Source organism: Mesoplodon densirostris, chromosome 19, assembly GCF_025265405.1.
Source record: "Mesoplodon densirostris isolate mMesDen1 chromosome 19, mMesDen1 primary haplotype, whole genome shotgun sequence".
In the NCBI taxonomy this organism is placed as follows: Eukaryota; Metazoa; Chordata; class Mammalia; order Artiodactyla; family Ziphiidae; genus Mesoplodon; species Mesoplodon densirostris.
The window spans coordinates 11,520,481-11,545,676 of NC_082679.1; the positions used below are offsets into that span (position 1 = coordinate 11,520,481).

The window sequence follows — 25,196 nt, forward strand, 5'->3', positions numbered from 1 at the left end:
CAGAGGAGCTTTCAATTACTCACATCTTGCCCTGTCAAAACCTGTCCCTGCCCTGCTCAAAACTCTTTCCCTAGCTCCCCTTCATCTCTAGATCAAGTCAAAGCCCCTTAGCCTGGCATTCCAGGCCCCTCATTCATTCATCTACATTTTAGACAAGTGATTCTAATTTTTGAGTCAGAAATATATTGACCTTACTTGAGTGCCAATCGCTGCTCAAAGGGCTGGAGATGCCATGGTGAATAAAACAGGCAAATGTTAGGTGTTCCAGACAGCTTAGCGCTAAGCACAAACTTGATCCTGTTCTAGGCACTGAGAACCCAAAGTGAAAAAGGTTGACTCCAGTCTTAGCTTCACAAAGCTTTCATGAGGAAACCAGACTACAGCAAGGACGGAAAAAACAAAACAAAACAAAAACTTAACTTCAGATTGCCATAAGTACTATTAATATAAAATACAGAGTAAGGGGATGTGGGTACTGTTTTCTTTTAAGTTGTTATTATGGAAAACATCAAACATACAGAAGTAGACAGAACAGGACAATGAAGCCCCATGCATCTGTCACCCCAGCTTCAACAACCATCACCTCATAGCCAATCCTGCTTTATCCATAACCCGCTCACTTCTCTAAAGCCAATCTGGAGGTGCTATCTTAAAAAGATCAGAGGAAGCCTGTCACATTGACATCTGTGCCAAGATATGAATGATGAGCACAAGAGCAGCTACCCGAAGATCAGAGGGAAAAGCATTTTCAGGCAAAGGGAACAGCAAGGGCAAAGACCCGAGATGGTAAAGAGATTGGGGTGTTAGAGGGGAAGTGGAAGTAGACAGGATTGGATGGGGATGGGGGTTGAAGTCAGAGATGAGCAGGGTTAGACCATGTGTATAGCTCCTGGGCCATGATAAAGGGTTTGGATTTTTTTCTAAATGTAACGGGATCTCATTGGAGAATCTTAAACTGGAATGTGAGTCACGTCCAGGAAGCCTGGAATTCTGCAATAGCTTCCTATACCTTCATCGTAAAGACTGAGCTCCTAACGACGCCTGTAGGAGACTTCCCCCTCTCTGACTCTGTTCCAGGTACAGTAAAGTGCTTTCACTTCCTCCAACCAAGCAATTTTTTTTTGCCCCTAGGCCTTTGCCCTTGCTGTTCCCTCTGCCAGAAAGACTCCCTGGGGCAGGCGCCTCCTGTGGCTCCCACAGCTTCCTCTGCTTTACTCATCCCAAGTCTGACCACTCCGGGTTGTGGTTCTGATTGTGTGTGAATCTCCTTCCTTTGACTGGGTGGCCAGCAGGATAGAGGCCGGTTATGTTCACTGCGGAAACCATAGTGCCCTCTAGCACAGGGCCTGACACACAAGAGAGCAATAAATATTTATCCTGGTTATGGGGAGAGGGTTGTGAGGGTTGGTAAGGGTCTTGTCCCTTGTGCCCCCTCTCCGGATGCAAACTGATTCCGACTGAACTGAGGATGCCCGCTTCGCGCTAGTCCGCAGTCCCTGTGCGCATGCGCTACTGCCCGGCGTTTTCCATTCCCCCCCACCAAGCCCCTCATATGCTAATCAATGCGCTCCGGAGTATGGCCCCTCCGGGGAATATGCAAATCAGCTCTTCCATCGCCCGAGGCCTCCCATTGTCCCGCGCTAAGATTATGCAAATGAGCAGGCCTCAGGTCCAGGATCCAGGCAGAGCTGGTACCCCCACCCCACCCCACCCCCAGCGCATCCCATTCTCTGTAAGGCGCGTTCATGATCGATCACGCACGCGCAAGCCTTGCAGTTTCTCGTTCCGTCCGGCTGCGGACTGTACCAAGTAAACCCGGACAGCGAGGGGCAAGGCCCGGAACCCCCTGCTCGAGCCTTGTCGATGGCCCGACTCAGCCCCTCTTCCCACTATGCTACAGGAATGGTCTATCTCGCCGCGCAAGCGCCCTAGGCTCTTCACGCCCCTCGCACTCCCTCCTACCCCACTTGCAGCGCAGGCGCAAAGCCGGGGCGTGCAGCCGCTGCCGCCGAGCCGGAGCTGGGGCCGCCAGCGCCGGTGAGTGTCCGGGATGGAGGTGCGCGGGGCATGCTGGGAAGCGGGCACTACGGCACCGCTGCATGATGGGAGTGACGGCTCCCGTCACGGAGGAGCCGGCCGCAGTCTTGGGCCGTGATGGCTTGAGGGCGAAATCCAGGCTCCCTTTTCTCCCCCAACGCTTCTCCGTGCCGTCCTGGGGCATCCTGGGAAAATGGGACGCCGTGCCCTAAAGCACTGTGGGAGTCTGTCAGCTAGTCGTTATGGGCCTGGTGCATTCTGGGATTATCCTAGCTTCTTGTGGGGAACCGTGCCTTTTGTCATACACCTTCCGCTGAGCATCCTGGAAGCCTGGAGTGCTTCGTCGAAGAGCGCCTTGGAAGGTGGTCATTATAGGCCCGAGGCATCCTGGGGAAAATTGCAGCAGCAGTGGGGACTGGGCCTTATGGTCCTGTCTAAGGTTTTGTTCTTGCCTCCTCTCCCTAGCGTTGTGGGAATGGGTGCCTATTATGTTCGCGCACGGCATCTTGGGAGTTGGTTGCTGTAGGCTCATGACACTGTGGGGTCTCCGGCACTGTTTGCGTTATGGTAGTGAGAGAACCTCATTTATGCCCCTCTAAGATCGTAGAAGCCTGTCTGGCCGCCATGTTCACTGTAGGAATGGGACTTAGGCACCAAGGACTGCCTCCACATCACATCTGGAATACTCTGGAATGGGCTTTGTGTGATGTGGGCTTGGGGAAGGGTAGGCTGCACTGGTGAGCAATGTCTCCTGCTAATCCCATAGGAAGTTCTGATTGTCCCTGGTGTATGGTTGCCGGTTAAAATATAGAACCCCCAGTTAAATTTGAATTTCAGATTCACAACAAAGAACTATTTAATATACCCATGTTCCATGCAGTATTTGAGGTGTACATTTCTAAAAGACTCTTTATCTGGAATTCAAATGTAACTGGGTATTGTATGCTTTTATTTACTAAATCTGGCAACCTATCCTGGCATAAAGTAGAGTTCCCAAATGAAATGGAGCCCTATAGGCAATAGGGTATTAGGAGAACTCTCCTCTGCCAGTTATGAATCCTCTCTGTCCTTAAAGCCCAATCCAAGTGTCTTTAGAAAGCTCACCTGCCATTGATGCCAGCTTTCCCGTGCCCCAGCCTCCTCCAGGCTTCAATCCTAATCGTTTTCTCTTTAGTCCCCAGCATTAAACTCGACCCCTAGAGTTTGAAGGGAATCATGCGTTTTCCACCATATTAGCCAGTGCCCAGCACAGGCCTTGGTATATAAGAGGTGCAGCTGAGGCTGCCAGCCCCTTCATAACTTGCTCTGTCTGGCTCTCTACTCTCAGGGAGCGCAGTGGGAGAACAAGAAGTGCTGTGTGTGTGTGTGCGTGTGTGTGTGCGTGTGTGTGTGTAGGGAGTATTGATGAAGAGGGAGAGAAAGAGGAGTCAGAGAAGGCTTCTTGGAAGAGGCAGAGGTGGTGTTTGGCTGAGGAGAAGTATAGAGGTTCTTCTGTTTGAGGTGGGCTTTGGAGAGAGAGTAAGAGTTCTCCAGGCAGACATGGGGGAAGGAGCACATTCCAGACAGCAGTTGTAGGATTTACTAAGACCCACAGATGTGAAAAGTCCTGTTGTGCACAGGGAGAGGTGAGAAGTCTGGAATGGTGGGGGTTCATAGAGGGTTGGGGTTGCGGGTGGTAATAGCCACTGCTCATGGAGTACCTGCCACATACCACCAATTTATATCAACGAGCCTACTGAATCTTCAAAACATCTTTTCCGCTAAAGGATCATTTTATGAGAGGTAGGATGACATGGCTTCAAATCGTAGCTCACCCACCTACCAGTTGGTGTGATAATTCTCTTTGTGCCTCAATTTCCTCATCTGTGCAAAGGAGATAATAATGTCTCAGTGTGGTTACAAGTACGTAAGTTAAGCCCTAGAAGCCCTTTTTGTACCTAGAAGGAAACAGGCTAGAGAAGAAAGGTCCTTTGTTTGAAGCTACACAGCTAGAATGTGGCAGATTTAGGACTCAAACCTAGGCATCATCTTGCCAAGGTGTAAATTGATAAAGAATTAGGGCAGGGACTTCCCTGGTGGCGCAGTGGTTAAGAATCCACCTGCCAATGCAGGGGACACGGGTTCGAGCCCTGGTCCAGGAAGATCCCACATGCTGTGGAGTGACTAAGCCTGTGCGTCACAACTGCTGCGCTCTAGAGCCTGCGAGCCACAACTACTGAGCCCGCGCGCCTAGAGCCTGTGCTCCGCAACAGGAGAAGCCACCTCAATGAGAAGTCCGTGCACCACAAGGAAGAGTAGCCCCCGCTCGCCACAGTTAGAGAAAGCCCGTGTGCAGAAACGAAGACCCAGTGCAGCCAAAAATAAATAAAAACTAAATTAAAAGAAAAAAAAGAGTTAGGGCTGACATTCACAAATCAGTGCAACCATACTAGTTTTTTAAATATGGACCTACTTCTAGACTGGTTGGTATATCACCACTATTCCAAGTAATCCCTACCCCCAGCTGCCACTTTGGACTCTTCCCCCTGCCCCAGACTTTCCCACAGCCTAGCAAGTAAAGGGTTAATGCCTGCCGTAGGCCCATGTTCCCCTCTCAGTTCTGACTGGTGCCCATGTTGGTACTCGCTGTTAAATATTTGGAATATTACCCTTCCCCACCCCATTGAAAGAGAACCAGATGGGGAAATTAAGGCCTACAGAGGGGCAGAGCCTGCAGTGAAGGCTGTGTAGGCAGTCAAGGCCCTTTAAGCAGTCAAGGACAGGGTTGGGATCATCTTTTCCTTGCCCACAACACTGAGCACACTGAGTCCTGGGGAGGCAGATGCTATGTAAAAGTTTATTGAGTCATCACAGGCCTTTCCTTCCCCTGTCCAGCATCCCTCTCTACCTGCTGACATCCTGCATCAGAGGACTTGTGGCCGACGTGTGGCTGTGGAAAGCTGGCCAGGGAGGGACACTGCCCAGCTGCTGCTAGCTCCTGTCTCCTGTCCCCTCCCCTGGCCATGACAGAAACCCGTGAGCCGGCTGAGACTGGGGGCTACGCCAGCCTGGAGGAAGACGATGAGGACCTCTCTCCAGGTGAGATGGCCTTCGAGGTGGTGGTGTTGGCTTGACTATTTTCCTGGTTTGGGATTGGGGCTCCGCTGAGAAATCTTGACGGGGAGTGGCTCCTTATCTCGCTAGGTTTTCTGTTCTGATGAGGACTCTCTGCCCTGCTAGGGGATCCCTTCCTGCTGAGACTTCTGGGGGTTATAGATTGGCTGGGATTGCTCTCCTTCTTGTGATCGCTTTCTTTGCTGGAAGTTCTGGATCGGCTGTGGTCTCTCTTCTTTCTGGGAGTTCTAGATTGGCTGTAATCATTCTCCTTGCTAGAAGTTCTAGTTTGGCTGAGATCTCTCCCCTTGCTGGAGGTTCGAGATCGTCTGAGAGCACTCTCTTTTCTGGGGGTTCTGGATCGACTGTAATATCTTTCCTTGCTGGAGGTTCTAGTTTGGCTGTGATCTTTCTCCTTTCTGAGGGTTCTAGATTGGCTGTGATTTCTTTCCTAGCTGGAGGTTCTAAATTGGCTGTGATCTCTTTCCTTGCTGGAGATTCTAGTTTGGCTGTAATCTCTCTCCGTGCTGGGGGTTCTGGAGTGGCTGCGACCGCTCTCCTTACTGGGGGTTCTAGACAGGGTGCAACCTCTCTCCTTACTGGGTGTTCTAGATCGGCTGTGGACTCTCTCCTTGCTGGGGCTTCTAGACCATCTGCGACCTCTCTCCTTGCCGTGGGTTCTAGATCGTCTGTGACCTCCCTCCGTGCTGGGGCTTCTAGACGCTGTAACATCTTTCCCTTTTGGGGGTTCTAAATTGGTTATAACTTTTCCCCTTGCTGCACATTCTAGAGTGGCTATGTCTTCCCATCTGACTGGGAGTTCCCTTCCGGGTACGACTTCTTGCCCTGCTATGATTTCTCTTCCAACTGTGACTTCTCACCCTGCCGTGGGCCCTCTCCCTACTGCGACTTCTTGCCCTTCTGGGCATTCTAGACCGGCTGCGACTTCAGGGCTGGCTGGGGGTGCTAGACTGGCTGTGACTTTGGGGCCTGCTGGGTGCACTACCTTGGTTGTAACTCTCTACCCTCCTGAACACTTCAGTAGGGCTGTAACTCCATCCCCTGCTGGGGGTGATCTTCTGACTATAACTCTTCACCCTCCTCGATGATGACGGAGATGGGCAGTGACCTTTCTCCTCAAAGGGAGTTCTAGCGGGGCTATAACTCTTTGCCCTACTGGGGGTTCCAGCCAGGCTGGAACTCTTCCCCATATCCAAGGCTCCTGGCGGGGCTGTAGCTCCTCTTTCTGCTCACATTTCTAGACTGGCTGTCACTCCTTTCCCGGTTGTTGGTTCTCAGCTGGCTGTAACTCTTCCCCCAACTCTGTTTTTGCTGGGAAGTAGGAGTTCTCACCCTGCTGGGCATACCTGGTCTGGCACCATTAGTTCTTATCCTGCTGGGAGTGCTGGCCCTGTTGGCTGACCTGTTGGAGCTGCGGCTTCCCCTTCTGCCGGGAGTTCTGCCTCGGCTGTGGGTGCCTCTGCGCCGGGGGCATCTTACCCTGCTGGCCTTGCTGGCTTTGCTGGCCCTGGTGTCAGTGCTAGCTTTGCTAGGCGTTCGGGCCTTGCCATGGGCTCGGGACTTGCTGCTGGGCTGGTTACAAGGGGCTGCCTTTGTACTTGCCCATTTGGGAGATTCGGAACTGCTTGGGCTCGTGACCGAGTTAGGGGCGGTCACAGGTTTGGTGGACACTGAGGGGCTGTTGGGCTTTGCCGATTTGGTGGTCTTCAAGGAGGCAGGAGGATTGGGAGACGCTGAGGGCATCGAGGGTCCCACGGACGCCGGAGACATGCTGGGCTTCCGAGCTCTCGCAGATGGAGAAGGCATGGTGGCTGCGAAAGGGCTTATGGTCCAGGAAGTCACGGTGGACACAAAAGGCTTGGTAGCCGTGGGTGACCACCTGATTGCCTTTCCCAGGCGAACTTCATGAAGTCACAGTGGGCAGTGAAGACTCTGGAGGGGAGGTGGTGTGAAGTCAAGGGTGGGAAGAGAAAGAGGGGTGGGGCCCCAGCTCAAAGCTGGAGGTGTTTCGTCTGTGGTTTGCAGCCGTTCAGCAAATGCCTCCCCAGGCTGCCTTATGCTCAGCGTTGCTAGGGACACAGAGATGGGTCAGGCCCAGGTCCTGCCTTCCAGGAGTCTCCAGTCTCCAGACCCAGACCGTCACTGTCCAGGCTGTCAGGGTATGTTAGGGGGCAGGGCGACCCCAGACGAGAGAGGCACTGACCGCCTGGGCAGTCAGGGAGGACCTCACAGAGGAGGTGACGTGGAGCTGGAGCCTTAAAGAGGAGCAGGAGTTGGCTAGTCGAGAAGGAGAGGGTCGCCCCAGGTGGGAGAAGAGCAGAGGCGAAGGCCTGGAGGAGGGCGAGCCGGGCCACCCTTGTTCCTTCGATCCACACGTCCCGTTGGGGACCCCAGATGAGTCAGAGCTGCCCCTGAGGGGCTTCTAGCCTGAAGGAGGAGACATTCTGGGGCCCAGATGGCTACAGCCTTTAGGACGGCGACAGGGGAGATGGAGCCAGGGTGGAGGGAACAGGGCAGAGACCCTCTGCCTGAAGTCGTCAGGGGCGGTGACTTCGCAGAGGACAGAGCCTGTGCTGGGCCCTGGAGGGTGAGGAGGAGATCTCCAGGCAGATAGAGTGGGGAGCAGCGTTCCAGGCAGAGGGACCAGCCCACGCCAAGGCCTCGGGAAACATTTGTTAAGTGGCAGACAGACAGCAGGACAGAGGCAGGCACAAGGGACAGAGAGAGATGCGGGGAAGGATGGACGCTCAGCAAACATAACTTGTTCTTCTGAGCTGGGTGACGCTGGGGACCCAGCGATGAGTCAGAGCAGGCCTGCCCGCTGGTCTGGTGGGGAAAGGACTTTGGACGGGCACAGAGCTGAGGGTTCGGGGCTAGGACAGCCAGGGGGCAAAAACAAGTGACCGGCTGCCTGGGGTTAGGAGATCTGGGATGCCCTCACCAGGGAGGAAGGCCTCCTTCTGGGTCCTTAAAGGATAACGGGAGACATTCCCAGCAGAGGGAATGGCACGTGTGAAAGCCGCAGAAAAGCTCCGTCAAACTGAATGCCAGGCACAAAGAAAGTGTTCTAGATGCTAGGGACGCAGTCATGAGCCACACGAAGTCCCTGCTTTCAGGGACAGGCAGTAAATGTATAAGCAGGTGTTGCATACAATACCTTGAGGAGAAAACTAAAGCAGAGTTAGGGGCGTAGAGAGTGCTAGGGAGGGATTGCTGGTTAGACAGACTGACCAGGGTTTCACTGAAGTGACACTTGAGCAGAGATGTGACAGAGGGGAGGGATCAAGCCTTAGTCCGCCTGCAGAAAGGGTGGCAAAGGCCCTGAGGTGGGTGCCGGCCTGGGGAGTTGAGGGGCGTGAGGGGGCAATGGGGCCGGCTCAGTGGGAACGGGGTTCCCGTACGCTGCCAGGGGAAACTGAGGAAGGGGGACCAGTGGGTACAGGGCTAGGCTGTCACAGTCCTAGGAGATGCTTTGGGCAGGCTCCTGCCACCACGTCTGTAGAAGCTGGTATTTTGCTGCCACCGTCGTGGGGGCTCCCCTCTCCACACCCCCCGTAACAGTTGTTGGTGTCACCCTTCCTGTACATTGACTTTCCCTTTTTTCTTTTTGTTTTAAACCTAAACTTGTCCTAGGCATGTCCTCCATAGCCATGAAATCACAGTAATATATCTATACTTATAAATAAATATTTTAACTCACTTAACTAGATATTTATATATATATATATATATATAAAACCACATATATCAGAGTATGTATATGTTTTAATTTGCCAAAGTACCCGTTCAAGTGTTTGTCTCCCTAAAATGATCCAGTGTAGGCCATCACCCACATTTAGCTGTTTCCCCGTTTAGCTGTGTGACTGGAGGCCAGTGAGTCGCCTAACCTTTCTGTGCCTCAGTTTCCCCACTTGTCACTTAGGGATAATAGTACCTCCCTCAGGGTTGTTGTAAGGATTAGTTGAGTTAATATATAAAAAACAAGGTTCTTAAAATAGCAGTGGACACTGTCATTGTTGTTTTTATTACTCCTACGTCTCCTACTTTGTTCTTTTTAAACCCCTAAGGTGCAGTTCTTGCAAGACGTTCATTTGCTTGACACCCAGATATGGCCTGTTCGGCACGATGCGGGTCCATCTGTGGGGAGAGCAGGGTCGGGCCCGGGCCGCCCTCTCCATACTGTGGCGCGTCTGAACGGGGCTCAGGGAGCGGACAGCCGGGCACAGCCCTCTGTCCCCTGAGGCCGCCGTCTTTCCTCTTCCGCCCCCTCTAGGCCCCGAGCATTCCTCTGACTCCGAATATACTCTCTCAGAGCCGGACTCCGAAGAGGAAGAAGATGAGGAGGAGGAGGAAGAGGAGACCACTGATGATCCCGAATATGACCCCGGCTACAAGGTGAAGCAGCGCCTGGGGGGGGGCCGGGGGGGCCCATCCCGCCGGGCCCCCCGTGCAGCCCAGCTCCCGGGCCCCCCAGCCCAGCCCTGCCAGCTCTGTGGCCGCTCCGCCCTTGGGGAGGCCCCACCGGGCACCCCGCCTTGCCGGCTCTGCTGCCCCGCTACAGCCCCCCAGGAAGCGCCAGCTCCTGAAAGTAGGGCCCTCGGGGAGGAAGAGGAGGAGCCGCCTCGGGCTGGGGAGGGCCGACCAACTGGGAGGGGGGAGGAGGGGGAGGGGGAGGAGGAGGAGGGGGAGGGGGAGGAGGAGGAGGAGGGCGGCGCCTACCACTGTACCGAGTGCGAGGATTCCTTTGACAACCTCGGGGAGCTGCACGGGCACTTCATGCTGCATGCCCGGGGTGAGGTGTAGGCAGCGCCCCGACCTAGGGAGCTTGGCAGAGGGGTGGGGCGGGTGGGGTGGGAGGAGGGGGCTGAGGACATCGGGGTGGTCGCGGTGGTCACGGGGATGGGGTCCCACCGATCTGTGTCGTCTTAGCAGTAGTTGTGTGAAAGCCAGAATAAAAGCCAAATTCTGTGTGTCGGCCGAGTGTGCATTTGAGGTCTGTGTGTGTGTGTGTATGTGTGTGTGTAAGCTCGAATGTATAAGGCATGTGCCTGGGCATTTACCTCACCATCCCTGGGCTCCTTGGGGAAAGCTAAGGATCGTTGTTGCCAAGATAATTAACGTTTACTAAGTGCATATGTTCAGTGTGGTTCCCATGTATTTCATCATAGACCCCATGGTGTACAGGCTCAAACACAACAGAATTTTCTTGCTCACATCATAGTCCAGGATGGGTGTTTCAGGTTGGCAGGTAACCTCCATATGGTGATTTGGGGACTCAGGCCATCCTGTAAGCCTTTTGTCATTCACATGGTCATGGCTGGGTGTCCATGGCCTGGGTTCTGCCAGAGGAAGAGGAAAGAGAGCCTGGAGAGGTACACGTGTTCTCTTAGAGGCCCCAGCCTGGAGGTGGCACACAGTGCTTCCACTTATGTTCCTTTGCTGAGAGATTAGTCACATGGCCACAGCCTGCGGCAAGGGAGTCTGGGAAAGGCGGTCTAGCCAAGTGCCCAGAAAACAGTTTGTGGAAGACAGCTAGTGCTCTCTGCCACTTCATCCAAGAACCTTCACAAAGAGGACTTTAATTATAATCATAGCTCTGCTTCCTGAGCGCTTCCCGGGTGCCAAGTGCCAGTCCAAGAGCTTTATGTATATTGACTTAGAGAAGTTGTGCATCTAGGAACTTACAAAAATAGAACTTTAATTATAATTACAGCTGCCATTTTCCCAGCACTTACAGAGTGCTGCATTTTATTTACATGAGATCATCGGGTCCTTAGAATAACTCTGCGAGGTAGGGACCGTGATCCATTAATTCATTTAACAAATATCTTTTGAATACTTGCTGTGTGCTAAGCATTGGGAACACACCAGTGAATAAAATAAAATCCTTGTCCTCGTGGAGCGTACATGGAGGTGGAAAGGGGCCACCGGTGGGGACAGATAGTAAACAAAAAAGTAAACAAAAAGGATGTAACATATGCTGGATGGTGGTAAGTGCTGTGGAGAAAAATAGAGAAGAGAAGGGAGAACAGTTCTGGAAGAGGGTGCAGTTTTAAATAGTGTAGTCCTCCCTGAGGAGGTGACAGAGACCTAAGCAGAGACCTGAGAAAGGGAGGGAGGGAGCCTGGCGCACGGGTGGGAAGAGCGATCTAGGCGAGGGGGGGGTGGGGCAGGAGCCTGCCCCGCATGTCAATTAGGCAAGAGTGGCTGGAGGGGATAAGGGATGGCAGAGCTGGAGGGATGAGGTCAGAGGGGAACAGAGGGTCAGCTTATTACCGCCTTGTGGAAACACAGGCTCTTGCTTGAGATGGGAAGTACTAATTCACAGAAGCTTGGCACTGAAGCTCCTTTGAAAATAGAAGCCTAATTATAATAATAGCTACCATTTACTGAGCATTTACTGTGTGCCAAGCTCTCTTCTAAGGCGCTTTACATGTGTTAACTCATAGAAGCTTGGCAACTAAGAACCTTCAAGAATAGAACCTGAATTACCATAATGGCTCACAGCGGACCAGGCCCTGGGCTAAGCGCTGTATATGGACGATCACATCGGATCCTTATGAGGTAGGGACTGTTACTTATTACTCATTCATTTAACAGTGATTTATTGAATACCTAGGAGATGCAGGCACTATTTGGGGAGCTGGGAGTAGAGTGGTGAACACAATGAACAAAAATCCCTGCCTTTGTGGAGGTTATATTATAAAGGGGAAAACAGATACTTGAATATTTAAGTAAAACATTTAGAATGTTAGAAGGTTATAAGTGCTGTGGAGGAAAAGAGAAGGGGCATGGGGAGGCTTGTGTGTGCGTGTGTGAAGCAGTTTCAAATGGGGTAGTCAGGAAAGGCTTCACTAAGAAGGTGACATCAAAGCAGAGACCTACAGGAGGAGGAACAGGCCATGTGGCTGTGAGAACAGCAAGTGCAAAGGCCCTGAGGTGGAACCTGCTTGGGATGTTTGTTGAAGCGCACTTGGGGCCACAAGGCTGTTGCTGAGGAAGGCAGGGGGAAGACTGGTGGGAACACGAGAGCAGAGAGGGGCAGAGAAAAGCAGAGGGGAAGAGGACTGGGTCACACAGGCCATTAATACCGGCTCTGACTTTCTCTCCAAGTGTGTCGTCATCATCATAATTCTTAGAGGCGTAGGGGCTACTATCATGACCATTTTACAACTGCTACAACCAGGGCACAGAGAGGTTGAGTAATCTTCTAGAGGTCACACAGCTGGGAAGAAGCAGAGGCCAGGTTTGAATCCAGACAACTGGAGGTAAGGCACCCATTCTTAGCCACTAAGCCACACACCAGAAATGGCTTGTCCACAGCCACCATCTGACTTGCAGGAGTGTATTTGGTCTCCAGAGTTATTGAGGTTTTTTTAATAATATTGGTTACCAACATTTAAAAATGGGCAGGTTTGACACAAAAATGGAAGTTTCTGGCTTCCTTGTGAGCTTGATTGCTGAACCCACAATCCCATGGGGCGGTAGTTTGCTGGAGCTGAGTAGGGGTCACCTCCTATTAATGGGGCATTCCCTCCCGCATGCCCAGTCCCCACTGTCTGGCATCTGGACCCCTTACACCCTGCTTGCCTCACTGATTTATGGTACCTGCTTGGCCCCAAAGAGCATTTACATTCTGACGCCTGTTACAGGACCTTAACAGCTTTCAAAACCCATACTTTTCATCCTAGAAGCTCAGAATCTTATATTTATGCACTCTTTGAGACTTTCATAACCACTATAGCTTAGCATCATTGAATCTCAGAATCATCAAAGCAGAAATTCACAGCTCATTAAAACAACCTGGATGGATCTTATTTCCTGGAGCAGCATGCCTAAGCCTTCTTCTGCCCTAAGACAGGGCTTTCTAAGCATAGAAGTAGCAAATTATCCATTCGTCATCAGAAGTTCCTAAGGATCACGAGAGACTGGGAATCAAGAGATCTAGTCTCCTGCCAGTGGGGTCATTCAGTTCTTCAGGGCCCAGGCAGGATATGGAGACCAAGCTAGGAATTCCAGAGGACCCAGTACCGGGAACTGGTTACACAGGTACTAAAACGCTGAGAGCACAAACATGGAAAAGTGAGGTAACTGAGAAATTAGTGTCTGCAAGAAGCTCCCACCTCTAGGACTGGGATGCAGAAAGAGAAGCGCAATGACCAGAACCCAGTGGGAGCTTGGTGGGCAGGCCAAGCCACGTGTATGGCTGGTGCAGGGACTGGCTACCACACAGCTGCTGCTTAAACCCCAAGAGGGGCACAGTGCCTTGTGCTGAGAGTGTAGAAAGGTATTGGAGCCCGAACTGCTGCTGGGGGGGTTCCAGCAGGAGCCCAAGGCAAGGTGAGTCCCTTCTCCCCTCTTCCGACCTTCCTTCCTTCTGCCCAGACCTCTTGTGGGATGAACTTAAGGAAGCCAGCTCTCCAGGGAGTCTGGGAAGCATAGCTGCAGAAAGCCCAGCCTCACGGAGCAGTGTGGAAGGGTGGGCTGAGGCTGAGAAATAGGTAAACAACTGGGCACAGTGAAGGCGTTCTTTCTTGAGCCTCCATGGTAAGCGCTGTCCTAGGTGCTGGGGATGAAGCAATGAGGAAGACAACCCACTTGCCCTCAGAAGCTTGGATTCTAGAGGAAGGACACAGACGATGAGAGAACCACAGGTGTGAGCATTCCAAGTGTTGAAGAGTGCTGGGAATAAACTACATCAGGCTAAGGGTTGGAGGTGCTATTTTAGCCAAGGAGGACCTCTCTGAAGTGGCAGGTATTGAGACCTGAATAATGAGGAGGCAGCCTTGCAAAGTTCTGGGTGAGAGGGAACAGCAAGTGCAAAGGCTCTGAGGCAGATGCCAGCCTGGCATGTGTGGCTAGAGTGTAGTGAAAAAGACAGAACCGGGAGGGAGTTGAGATTGCTTAATGGGCTGGGACCGAGTCATTGTTGGGTCTTGTGGGCCTGGGTAAGGCCTTTGGATGTTACTTATGGGATGCCGTTGGAGGGTTCTGACTGAGGAGTGATGGACGCTGACTTACATAGACACGGGGTGGTGTGTAGTAGAGAGACTGGAAGGGTGGGGGGAGCGGTAGTGATAGCAGACCCAGCCTCCTGCTGTCTTCTTGATCTGCCATCCTGTTGTCGCTTTCATGGTCCAAGATGGCTGGATACCATGTCCACATTCCAGGCGGGAAGGTCGAGGAAAGGCAGGTTCCTTTCTGAAGCTTGAGGACTCTACCCAGGAATTTAGTCAGAACTCAGTCACAGGGCCACATCTAGCTGCAAGGAAATCTGGGAAAGGCAGTCTTTGTAGCCACCGTGTGCCTAGCTAAAAAGTGGGAGATAGCTCAGTCTCTACCATAACCATCTCACCTGTGGGCTTTCAAAATATCCCTCAATTCAGAGTCTGTGATTATTGTATGCAAGTCATCGACCAATGTCTCTAGGGGCAGGGCAGGTAATGCAAGGGAGTAAAACTGGTCCAGTGGAACTCAGCCCAGGGTTGGGCCTTTCAAGAGCTGAAAATAGGATCTTAATGGAATATCTCCCTGTGTTGGCCAAATACAACAGGAAACAGAAGGTACCTCTCTTTGACTTCAAACCAGCTTCCCCACAGGGCCAGGCCAGGTCTGCCCTGAGCTCCCCACTCCCCATGCCCTTATGTTCTCTGGGAATTCCTGCTCAAAAGCCAGAGTTCCTTGTTTAGACATTTTATTATGGACCTTTTGTTTTTAGATACTATTTCTGTTAGTTTATTCATGCCATCTCACCTACACATGCAAAAATATTCCGTGACCAGAATGGTACATAAAATTACTTAAATGAACAATAAATTATCTGGGGAGGAGGAGGGCAGAGCCATCCAATGCCATGGCCCCTCCTTGAGTGGGAAAGGCTGGCAGGGGGTGGGAAGAGACAAGGGCCCAGATTGCAACCGTCACATGACTCAGTACAGCCTCCGACTTTGCTGTCCCATCCCCAAAGGCTCAAGTTGCTCCACGTGTGGGACCCATTCGGTGGCATTACAGGCAGGCAACACCTCACTTTCCCTCCCCCATTCAGGCCCAGATCCAGGCACTTGGCTCTTGCAGCCCCATGGCCTCCATCTGGGAAGAATTCATGGTGGTAACACAATCTGCAGCTAGTTATGATTTCAAACTATTTAATTGGGAACGAGGAAGATACAAATAACAAACTTCCCTTTCTTTCTTTCTTTCTCACTATTGTTTGATTTTACTGTTTCCCTGAAGGCTTTTGTGTCCTCCAAAGACGGAGGCTCTAAATGAGCATCTTCTGGGTCCTGTTGATCAGGAGTCCTTTGCCTTTCCAGGGAGGAAAGTAAATCCCTCCCACCCCATATCAGATGGGTGTCCCACCAGCCACAGAGCTTCCATCGCCCTCGGGACGGCTGGAGCCACACTCAGAGCTCCCCCCGGGCGTGCCGGATGTAGTGCTGATGCAGCCCTGCTTCCTGGGCAAAGTCCTGCCCGCACTCAGTGCAGGCGAAGGGGCCAGGAAGGGGGTGGGCCTCGTGCGCCTGGCGATGCCGCCTCAGAGAAGAGGCCTGCCCAAAGGTCTTGCCGCAGTCAGGACAGGGGAAGGTGGGTGGCGTGGTGGTGGGCGCAGCCGGCTGGGAGGGCCTGGCCGCTGGACCGTGGCTGCGCTGGTGGGTGATCAGGGCCTTGGAGGAGGGAAAGGAGCGGGCGCACGTGAAGCAGATGAAGAGGACCCCCTGCAGCTTCTGGGCCACGAAGTCCGCTGGGTGCTCCCGCTTCATGTGACGCTCCTGGAACTTGGAGTCTGCGAAGGTGATGAGACAGCGGGTGCACTGCAGGGCCCCCAAGTGGCCTGAGGGACATGAGGAGAGGTTGGGGGAGGCCAGCAGGAGTCTCGAGGGCCTCTCCCAGCCTCAGAATCGCACCAACAGTGAGCATGCAGGGCTTACTATGTGCGAGGTGCTATGCCAGGCCTGGAGAGCAGACTTACTGGACCTGTTTTACGGATGAGCAGACTGAGGCTCAAAAAGGTTAGGTAACTTGCCGACAGTCATGAAGCTAGGAAATGAAATGGCGGAGTCAGGACTGGAACCCAGGGAGCCTGCCCTTCCTACAGAGCCATGTGATTACAGCACAGCCTCTGGAGCCAGACTGCCTGGAATTGACTCCTGGTTCTACCACTTCCGAGGCAAGTAGAAACGGCGTTTTCATCTGGAAAATGGGGTAATGACCATATCAGTATCTACTTTATAGGGCTGTTGTAAGGAATAAACGAATTAACATATAAAAAGCGCTTAGAACAGTGCTACACAATGGTTTGCAATAATTATTGTTGAGAAAGAAAAGAAGCCCCACAGCTGGGAGCTGGCCTGGCACTCACAGCTAGGCCTTGGTGTTCTCCTGTTCAGCATAAACAGTTTCACAGAACATCGTCAGACAAGGCCATGCTGTGACTGAGACGAATCATGCCAAGACCATGCCATGATGCCTTCTAAACACAGACAAAACGTGAACACTGTCCAAGCCACGAAAATGGCCAGACACACCCCCGCCCCATCGTGGCTAATGAGTGCCTGCTGCTGCTTTACCAATTACGCCTGGAGCCTTGCTTTGTTCCTCCCTCCTTCTAGGTAAGGTATATTAAGATAGCCAGCCATGTAATTGCCCCTGCTTCCTGGCAGCATCCATCCACAGCAAAACCCCTTTCTTGAACCCTTCCCCAAATCACCTACCACAAGCCTAAATCCTGTAATAAGTCCTTTCTTATTACTGAGATGCCCCACGGTATGTGTGCTTCCTCAGCACAGTGAGCAATAAGCCCAACTTGGTCAACTCCAGGTGTGTTCCTGGTGGTCTCTGGCTGGAGAGCATTGACACTGTGGCTTTCATCGTTATAAATACTTAACCTCTCTTTGCCTCGGTTCCCTCATGTGAAAGTGATAATTACCAATTTCACAGAGTCTGTCAGGAGGACGGAATGAGATAACAAATGTTAAACTCTTAGAATGCACCTAGCACATAATAAGCATTCAGTAGAAGCTGTTGCTATTATCCTAGGTCAGGTTGGCTACCTTCATTAACATTAAGCTTTCCCCTTTTCTGCCGCTAAACCCCATACCAGCCAGCCCTGTGAGGTGAATAGTGGCAAGCCCTTTTGACAGATAGGGAAACTGAGGCCCAAGTCACACTGAGAGTCTGGGGCAGAGTTGGGACTGGGGCTCTCTGCCCTTTCCCAGCCACCGCTCCCACCCCAAGCCTCTCTGGATGCCACTCTGTGCCTCTGAACTGCATCCCATTCATGCTTATGTGGATAGAGCAGGATGGGTACGTCTGAGGGTAATAAGGGTAGGGGTGGGGAGTAGCAAGTCCTGGGAGGGCAGCTGAGGGACCATTAACAGCTCCTTCCCAACAGGCAAATCCCCGCAACGCCCTGGACACTGAAATGCTATAGAAATCCTTTTAGCATCACAGCTCCTGCACCCCAGCCATCTCTGGTCGGCAGTACTCACAGATGTCACCTCCCGGGCTTTGGGGACTTCTCTCCTTGGACGAATCCTGCTGCTCCATGGTCTCTTTGGGGTGCCGGTCCTCCATGGTGACTGAGACCCCTCTGGTCAAGAGAGGAGCACGCATGACAACAGTAAATCAAGTGAAGTCGCTTATCTACAGCGAGTCTTAGAGGGCCCGCCAATCCTATGACCGTTGACAGGCTTGGCTTTGCCAGCCTTTGGCCGACCCCCCACGAGATAACATCTCCTTGAATTCTAACCTGATAGAGCAGCTCGCTAGAGAAGATTCAATCCTCCCAGAAGATTCAACTCCCCGGGTTTGTGACTCCCTTTAGAGCCTTCTCACTTGCGTGAGACCTCTGACCTATGCCTCCTACATCAAACTAACTCCCTGAACTCGGAGCGCGGGACCCTTGATCTTTGACACCAGCCTCATCCCCTTCTCTCCCACCTGTCTTGAGGCAGGTAGTGGTACCCACGCTTTAGCCTGCCTCCTTCCGGGAGACATCTTTCTCTGACATTCCGAAACTCTTATTGCACCTAGAGCCCCCGCTTCCCACGCGCGCTTCCAGCCGCTGTGACCCGCTGCCCCAAGCACTGCCCTCGGCTCCCTCCCGAGGCTGGTAGCCCAGGCCTCTGCTTTTCTCCAGACAGCAGAGGGCTGCCTTTCGTTGCGCCTGTCAGTTGCTCATCACAGCGCCGTCACCCGAAGGGAAGCGGGGTAGGGCCCACCGAGTCTCAAAGTCCCGGTGGTTTCCACGGCCTTTCGCCTGATGAGCCTTTCGAAGCCCAGATCTCGGGTTGCCATCCGACTGCTGTGATTCAGTCGCGCCAACCCGGTCCTCAAAATAATGGGAGAGGTCCTTCTCTGCACTGGGGTGCGTAATGATGACGTTGCAAGCCTCCTTTGCCATGCAGACCTAAGCTTACTGCGCAAGTGTGTTAGGCGCCCCTGGCGCGCACGCGCTTTGGCTCCCTCATTGTTCAAGGTTCGGCGACCGCAGAGGAGAGAGAGTGCCCTTCGGCCGTTCTGCGCAGGCGTTGCAAAGTGCCCTGTCCCCGAGGTTACGCTTTCCAGACACACCCCCTCCTAAAAGGAATGACGTCAGGTTAGAGCCCCCGGAAAGGGTCTGGACATCCCCAAATCCCGGCGCTTTAGCCTCATGGGCCTCCGCCCTCGGACCCCAGAGGCGGAGCTTCTCAGCGGCTGACCGACTGCTACCGACTGCGCTGTCCCGTGTGCCGGCTGTTTGCTCGGTCGGTGATTTGGAAGGGAGGAGTGAGGGGTAAAAACATCTGTGTCCCTGAGGGAGGAGGGGGCTAGAGGGCGATTTCTGAGTTTTTGAAGCGCAAAGGGAAACGCATCCAGAAAGAGGGCGGACAGGACTCCCAGGTCCCTGGGGAATAGGGCCTGGGCGCCAGATTTCTAGGTGCCTGGGAGTGATACCCGAGAACGAAAGAGGTGGACAGGGTAAAAGGCTGAAGTCTGAGACCGGAGTGAGGAAGCTAGGAAAGAAAAAGGTTGGGTGCTCCGTGACCCGGGTCTTCCTCTCTCCCCACTTTCCAGCCATGCCTCCGCCGCGGGGTGACGTAACCGTCTTATTCCTGGGGCCTCCGGGCTCGGGAAAGTCTGCTGTGATCGCAGCGCTGTGCGACAAGGATGTGGAGACGGTAGAGATCCCCGACGGACGGCCGGATTCCGGGCTCCCCAGCCTGAGAGCTGCAGGCCCAGGCCTCTTCCTGGGCGAGCTGAGCTGCCCACCCGCAGCGCCGGGGCCCTGGGCGGCGGAAGCCAACGTGCTGGTATTGGTGCTGCCCGGCTCCGAGGGGAATGAGGAACCCTTGGCCCCAGCGCTGGGGGAGGCAGCGCGGGCCGCCCTGGCCCGAGGGACACCCCTGCTGGCTGTGCGGAACCTCCGTCCCGAGGAGTCACAGCATGTAGCCCAGGCCCGGGATCAGACCGCAGCCCGGCTGGACAGCGCCGGGTTGGGCGCCGCGGCTCTCTTTGTGCTACAGACCGACTGCCGCAGCAGCGACGGCTGCGAGGAGCTGGAGCGCCTGCGGGCGGCGCTGCGGAGCCAGGCGGAGGCGCTGCAGAGGTGAGCGCGGCGTTTCAGGGTGGGTTGAAGAGAACTGGTGCTTTATTTAGTCTGTACCTCCCACCCCTAAGGTGCTCTTTGAGGTCTGCGAGACCCCGCCCTCAGCGAGTTTGGGGCCAACCTTAACGGGATATCTGCTGGAAGCCCTGCTCCCTCGTCCAAATCCCGACCCTCAGCGCAGGTTTTGAGGTCCACGAGGTTCCACCTCAAACTAGCGCTCTGTGCTTGACCCTTTTCTACCATCTAGGCCAAGGGTCAGCTAGAAGTCTGGACCTGTCATCCAGGTTCCGCCTCCTGCGAGCGCTCTGAGGTCATGAGCCCCCGCTCCCTCGCGAGAATTCTGGGAGGGACTGGGACCTAGCGCCCAAACACTGCCCCCAGGCCAAAGTGTGAACGAGGGCTCACTCTCTCCAGGCAAGCTGGTGATCCCCGCGAAGCTTTTACCCGAAAACTCCATTCTCCAGTCGTCACCCTCCTGCTCACCATCTGCTTGGTTCTCAAGCGGCCCCAGTCTCCGGAGAGCCACACCCTAAGCGAGCTTTGTCGTTTCGGGGGCCCTTCCCCACTCGCTTTTTCTAATCCCCTTTCGTTTCTCTGTCCACTTGCTGGCTACCTCCTGAATTTTCTCCCCCAACCCCAAGCGGCCTCCTTTTATAGACGTCAAAAGGAGGCTCGGGGAGGGGCAACCTCTCCCCCAGGCCCACCACTCGTCTTTCTTCCTTAGCCACACGCCTTTGGTAAGAGCTAGTAGATGAGGGTCCTCCCCTCGCCTGTCTTTACAGCCCTCCTAACTCCTAGTCTCAGGAAAGAGCGCCCGTGGTGACCTTGCCCTTGTCCAATAGGGCTCGATTTTCGTTTAGTCCTCCATACAGTCGCCATTCTTTCGTTGCTCTAAAGTCCACTCTCTATGAGTTTTGCCCCGCCCGGCAGGGCTTTTTCTGAATCCTGCAGGTCCCTCGGAAAGACCCGCTCCCGCAGAGCGTAACCCCGGGGAAGGCTTAGCCGGGTCCCCATTTTCGGCTCTGTTGGCAACCTGATTTCTGATTTCAATCCAGCCGTCCCACCCCTTCTTTAAGCCCCTCCCTTTTCTTCATAGCCTCTGATTCTGTTTCTGTGCCATTAGTCTGGCCCCTCCCTTTCCTGATTATTCAGAAAGCTCCGCCTTGTCATCATAGCCCAGTCCTGTCCCCCTAGCCCAGCTCGCCAGCATTTAGCCCCTCTTCTGCCCTTGACCCCATCCCTCCCTTTCCCCCGCAGGCTCCTGCCACCGGCTCAGGATGGCTTCGAGGTGCTGGGCGCTGCAGAGTTGGAGGCTGTGCGCGAGGCCTTCGAGACGGGTGGCCTGGAGGCGGCGCTGTCATGGGTTCGGGCCGGCCTGGAGCGACTGGGCAGCGCGCGCCTGGACCTGGCCGTGGCCGGTAGGGCTGATGTGAGCCTTGTGCTGAACATGCTACTCGGGTTAGATCCTGACGACCCAGGTGCGGTGCCTGCTTCGGCGCCCGCGGAGCCCATGCCCTACCCGGCCCCAGAGCGCCCCAACGTGGTGCTCTGGACCGTGCCTCTGGGCTCCGCGGGCACTGCTGCCGCCCCCCACCCAGCCCACTACGACGCTCTCATCCTCGTCACCCCTGGGGCCCCCACTGAGAAGGACTGGGCCCAAGTCCGGCCCTTGGTGCTACCAGATACGCCGCTGGTCTGCGTGCGAACAGACGGCGAGGGCGAGGATCCGGAGTCCCTGGACGAAGAGGAAAAGAGCGGCGAGAGCTTAGAGAACGCAGGCGGAGGGGGGTTTGAGAATGCACGCAGTGAGGGAAGGGAGAAACGTGGCCCTGAATCGCAGAAAGCAGGCAGGGGGGAAGGTTCAGAGGACGCAGGCAGCGAGAGTTTGCAGCCGGTTGGCGTCGGCGTGAAGAAACCGGGCAGCGGGGACTCGGAGCGCGCGGCCGCACAGAGCCCAGAAGACGAGACGTGGGAGGTGCTGGAGGAGGCGCCGCCGCCGGTGTTCCCGCTGCGGCCGGGCGGCCTCCCGGGGCTGTGCGAGTGGCTGCGGCGTGCGCTACCCCCGGCCCAGGCCGGGGCGCTGCTGCTGGCTCTGCCACCCGCGTCTCCCCGCGCGGCCCGGACCAAGGCTGCGGCGCTGCGGGCCGGGGCGTGGCGGCCGGCCCTGTTGGCTAGCCTGGCGGCGGCGGCGGCCCCAGTGCCAGGCCTGGGCTGGGCCTGTGACGTGGCGCTCCTGCGAGGTCAGCTGGCCGAATGGCGGCGGGGGCTGGGGCTCGAACCCGCGGCGCTGGCACGACGCGAGCGCGCGCTGGGCCTGGCGCCGGGGGAGCTGGCCGAGCGCACGCGCTTCCCGGGTCCGGTGACGCGCGCCGAAGTGGAGGCGAGGCTGGGCTCGTGGGCGGGCGAGGGCACCGCCGGGGGCGCGGCGCTGGGCGCGCTCTCCTTCCTGTGGCCGGCGGGCGGCGCGGCGGCCACCGGGGGCCTGGGTTACCGCGCGGCGCACGGCGTCCTGCTGCAGGCGCTTGACGAGATGCGTGCCGACGCCGAAGCAGTGCTGGCACCGCAGGTGCCCGCGCAGTGAGGGGTGGGGTTGAGGGCCGGGGCTTACGGGGTGCCCCGTGTTCCGGCTGCTCGGCTTGGTCAGGGGTTGAGGACTCCAAGTCGCCGTAAGAGGGAGAGGGCGTGGTGATCCAGACTCTGTCATGCTAGTATGGGATGTCTGGGCTTGTAAGGTCACAGAGCGGTGGGCGGGGGGCAGGGGTGGGGGGGCACAGGGGCTGCCACTCAGAATCCTGGGTGCTTGAAGGCGATGAGGGTTCTGACTGCCGGTTGGAATGTGTGACTTCTCGTCACCAGGATTCCTGGGTCCTGAAGAGGAATAGAGTTCGGAGGACATGACTCCTGATTTCTCTGGGGGACCAGAGGGTGTGACCCTCAGACTCCTAGACTCCTGAAGTCCTGAAGGGAGTTGAGGGTTTGGGACTCCTCCAAGGGGATATATCTTGGTCTCCAAAGAGTAGAAACTGGACCTATTAGGTGTCTAGTCCTCCAGGGGGAGAGGAGGTGGAAGCCCTGATTCCTGATGAAGGGGGTCTCCATCACACCAGGGACTCTAGCATGGAGGAGGAGGTCTGGGTTCCCCAGGGAGCTGGAATCCTTGGGCTTCTGAGCCACAAAGGGATATAAGGTCTGGGTTTCTGCGGGGTGGGGGGATAGGCCTGCATAAGGGGGCTTTGAATTTTCATTGGGGGGAGGAAGGATCTCTGGAGTCTCAGAACTCCTGTCTCCCAAGAGGGCTGTGGACCTTGATTCCTAATTCATGGGTGGTGGAAGGTCTCCATCTAGAGGAGGGAATAGGGGGCTGTGTAAGAGAGCTGGAGACCTTTGGTTCCTCTTGGGGAATAGAGGGGTCTCTAATAGTTGCTCCACCAGGGGCCTGGTGACCCAGATTTCTTTCCCAGTTGTTGTGGGGAGAATGGTACCACAAAAATGAGAGGAAATAAGAGTTCTGGGCATGGTGGGCTGTGGGGGGCAGCCAGAGACCAGGAATGGGGCCTTCTGGGTGTGGAAGGACAGAACCCCCTACCTCAGAGGTATCTCCCAAAAATCCCTAATGGATTTGGATCCTGGTAACTAACTGCCTTTCTCTGAGTTTGACTGGAAAGGGATATGACTGCCCCCATTTTATAGGTGCTGAGCGATTATGGGGCTCTCTGGGGACTCTGTTCGTCTGTCCCTCTCTCCTTTAGGGGTTTCTATCTTTTTTTGGTCTTGGTTTTGGTCTTGGTCATTAAACCTTAACCCTTTCTGACCTTGGCATTATATACACCTGCCTTTTGGGAAAAGCAACCGTACTGCTGCACTGATCCAAACGCTTCTGTGTTGGCTACCTCAGGTATCCCCAAGAGAGACACAGAGAATGCCACAGTGAGCAAGGGACCCATGGAGCAGCTGGGCAGGTGTTCCAGACCATGGGATTGTGCCACAGTGAGGCAAAGGCAGAAACCACAGTGCCTGTAATGTTCTAGGCCGCCAGCTACAAGTAGAGGAGAAGCCACAGGTCACAGAACTCTTCAATGCCAAAAACAGAAAGGGAGGACCTGAGAGGCCATCCAGCAGAATCTCTGTTACGTTAGATGGGGAAAGCAAAGCCCAGAGAGGGCAGGCTCTAGGCCCAACAGCACGCAGCAAGGCCCCTGCCTGTTCTTATTTCCTGCCCCCTCCCATCCCCCCAGTCAACCTGATCTTCCTTCTGATGCTTGAGTGGGCCACCTGGGATCCTGCCTCAGGACCTTTGCACTTTCTGTTATTTCTGCCTAGAATGCTCTGCTCCCAGATCTTCCCACGACTGGCTCCTTCCTGTCAATCAGGTCTCAGCTCAAGTGTCCCCTCAGAGAAGCCTTCCCTGACCGCTGTAACTGAAGTAGCTCACACCCCCACCCCTACTATTTGTCTTGGCCGGTTATTTTTCCTTGTAGCAATTATTACTGTAGAAAATTACCTTATTTATTTATTTATTTACCTATTTATTGGCTATGATCCCCATACCTGTCCTGTTCTCTGCTGTACCCCCAGCACCTAGAATAGGGCTTGACACACAGAAGGTGCTTAGTAAGTATTTAATTCATTAACCAGTGGCAGAACTGGGGCTGGAATTTAGGTCATCAGCCTCTTGCCACAAGACCGGGAAAAGGTGTGAGATGGGGGAGAAACAAGCATCTCGTGGGAGAGGAAGCTCCTGTCTGAGGTCAGGGGACCTGGGAAGCAAACACAGCTTTGCCACTGTTACTCCGGGTGACTTGGGCCAGTGCCTTATTTTCCCACCTGTGAAATGCAAGGGCTGGACAAGAACCATAAACACTTCCGAGATCCTGTTTCCTTTGACAGCTGAAGGCAAGGGTAACCAATCTGAGGGGCCGTTCCACCATGTCTACCTTGAACTCCTGTCACCGGCACAATCTGTCCCATCAAAGTTGAGATGGCCAAGATGGGGAAAAGCATTTGGCTCTATCCTGAATGGCTCCAAGCATTGTCCTCAAAGCTCTTCTGGCCTCAGGAGAATGTTCCTCATCCATATCTGTAATACCCAGTACAACTCTGTCCCCTCCTCAAGTCCAGCGTTCAAGCATCTGCATCAAGCCTGCCTGCCACGTGCAGAAGCAGGAGACGCGCAGAGCAGCGCTGTTCAGTAGAAACAGGATGTGAGCCACACGGGTAGTTTCACGTTTTCTAGTAGCCACGTTAAAAAAGGAAAAGGAAACAGGTGAAACTAATTCTAGTATGTTTTACCTCAGTATATCCAAAATACTATCATTTCAGCATGTAATCAGTATAGGAAACTACGAATGAGGTATTTCACATTCTTTTTATGCTAAGTCTTTGAAATCTGCTGTGTGTTTCTCACAGCACATCTCTATTCAGATGATAGATTTTCATCAGAAATATCTGACCTCAATTT

The 25,196-nt window shown here is 54.3% G+C and overlaps 4 protein-coding genes and 1 long non-coding RNA gene across 11 annotated transcripts; 3 read left to right on the top strand and 2 right to left on the bottom strand.

Annotated features, from left to right (window-relative positions):
- The first annotated feature begins 998 nt into the window (after positions 1–998).
- Positions 999–9,980, top strand: ZNF428 (zinc finger protein 428). 3 transcript variants are annotated; one of them, XM_060084429.1, is made up of 4 exons: positions 1,062–1,077; positions 1,901–2,037; positions 4,912–5,115; positions 9,425–9,980. In XM_060084429.1, exons 3-4 carry the CDS (start codon positions 5,040–5,042, stop codon positions 9,952–9,954), a joined length of 606 nt encoding a protein of 201 aa, XP_059940412.1. In that variant the 5' UTR covers positions 1,062–1,077; positions 1,901–2,037; positions 4,912–5,039; the 3' UTR covers positions 9,955–9,980. The 3 variants fall into 3 exon arrangements, with proteins under 3 accessions (XP_059940413.1, XP_059940412.1, XP_059940414.1); XM_060084430.1 differs by lacking the exon at positions 1,901–2,037 and having other exon boundaries at positions 999–1,077; XM_060084431.1 differs by lacking the exon at positions 1,062–1,077 and having other exon boundaries at positions 1,793–2,056.
- SRRM5 (serine/arginine repetitive matrix 5) lies at positions 5,075–6,969 on the bottom strand. The gene is given in 3 exon segments (XM_060084427.1): positions 5,075–5,790; positions 5,861–6,362; positions 6,364–6,969. Coding segments are annotated over 3 exon segments (1,812 nt in total). The 5' UTR covers positions 6,958–6,969.
- Positions 9,981–11,364: 1,384 nt separating the features above from the next.
- On the top strand, positions 11,365–16,420 carry LOC132480077 (uncharacterized). The gene is made up of 2 exons (XR_009530595.1): positions 11,365–11,715; positions 12,265–16,420. It is a non-coding gene; the product is annotated as an uncharacterized LOC132480077 (long non-coding RNA).
- Positions 14,865–18,646, bottom strand: ZNF576 (zinc finger protein 576). Of its 4 annotated transcripts, none has more exons than XM_060083937.1 (3): positions 18,119–18,464; positions 17,640–17,740; positions 14,865–15,982 (listed from the first exon to the last, which is right to left on the bottom strand). In XM_060083937.1, the coding sequence occupies exons 1-3, from the start codon at positions 18,145–18,147 to the stop codon at positions 15,555–15,557; spliced, it is 558 nt and encodes a 185-aa protein (XP_059939920.1). In that variant the 5' UTR covers positions 18,148–18,464; the 3' UTR covers positions 14,865–15,554. The 4 variants fall into 4 exon arrangements, with proteins under 4 accessions (XP_059939920.1, XP_059939922.1, XP_059939921.1 ...); XM_060083939.1 differs by having other exon boundaries at positions 18,091–18,464; XM_060083938.1 differs by having other exon boundaries at positions 17,900–18,464.
- On the top strand, positions 18,625–22,478 carry IRGQ (immunity related GTPase Q). 2 transcript variants are annotated; one of them, XM_060083932.1, is made up of 3 exons: positions 18,625–18,748; positions 19,207–19,738; positions 20,996–22,478. In XM_060083932.1, exons 1-3 carry the CDS (start codon positions 18,739–18,741, stop codon positions 22,317–22,319), a joined length of 1,866 nt encoding a protein of 621 aa, XP_059939915.1. In that variant the 5' UTR covers positions 18,625–18,738; the 3' UTR covers positions 22,320–22,478. The 2 variants fall into 2 exon arrangements, with proteins under 2 accessions (XP_059939915.1, XP_059939918.1); XM_060083935.1 differs by lacking the exon at positions 18,625–18,748 and adding an exon at positions 18,755–18,896.
- The last annotated feature ends 2,718 nt before the right edge of the window (positions 22,479–25,196 follow it).

Coding starts and splice junctions, on each gene's coding strand:
- ZNF428 (XM_060084430.1), top strand. CDS start 5,040: ATGACAGAAACCCGTGAGCCGGCTGAGACTGGGGGCTACGCCAGCCTG. Junction 5,116..9,424: donor CGATGAGGACCTCTCTCCAG/GTGAGATGGCCT, acceptor CGCCCCCTCTAG/GCCCCGAGCATTCCTCTGAC.
- ZNF576 (XM_060083936.1), bottom strand. CDS start 18,553: ATGGCAAAGGAGGCTTGCAACGTCATCATTACGCACCCCAGTGCAGAG. Junction 17,741..18,371: donor CACCGGGACTTTGAGACTCG/GTGGGCCCTACC, acceptor TCTCTTGACCAG/AGGGGTCTCAGTCACCATGG. Junction 15,983..17,639: donor AAGCCCGGGAGGTGACATCT/GTGAGTACTGCC, acceptor CATGTCCCTCAG/GCCACTTGGGGGCCCTGCAG.
- IRGQ (XM_060083932.1), top strand. Junction 19,739..20,995: donor CAGGCGGAGGCGCTGCAGAG/GTGAGCGCGGCG, acceptor TTTCCCCCGCAG/GCTCCTGCCACCGGCTCAGG.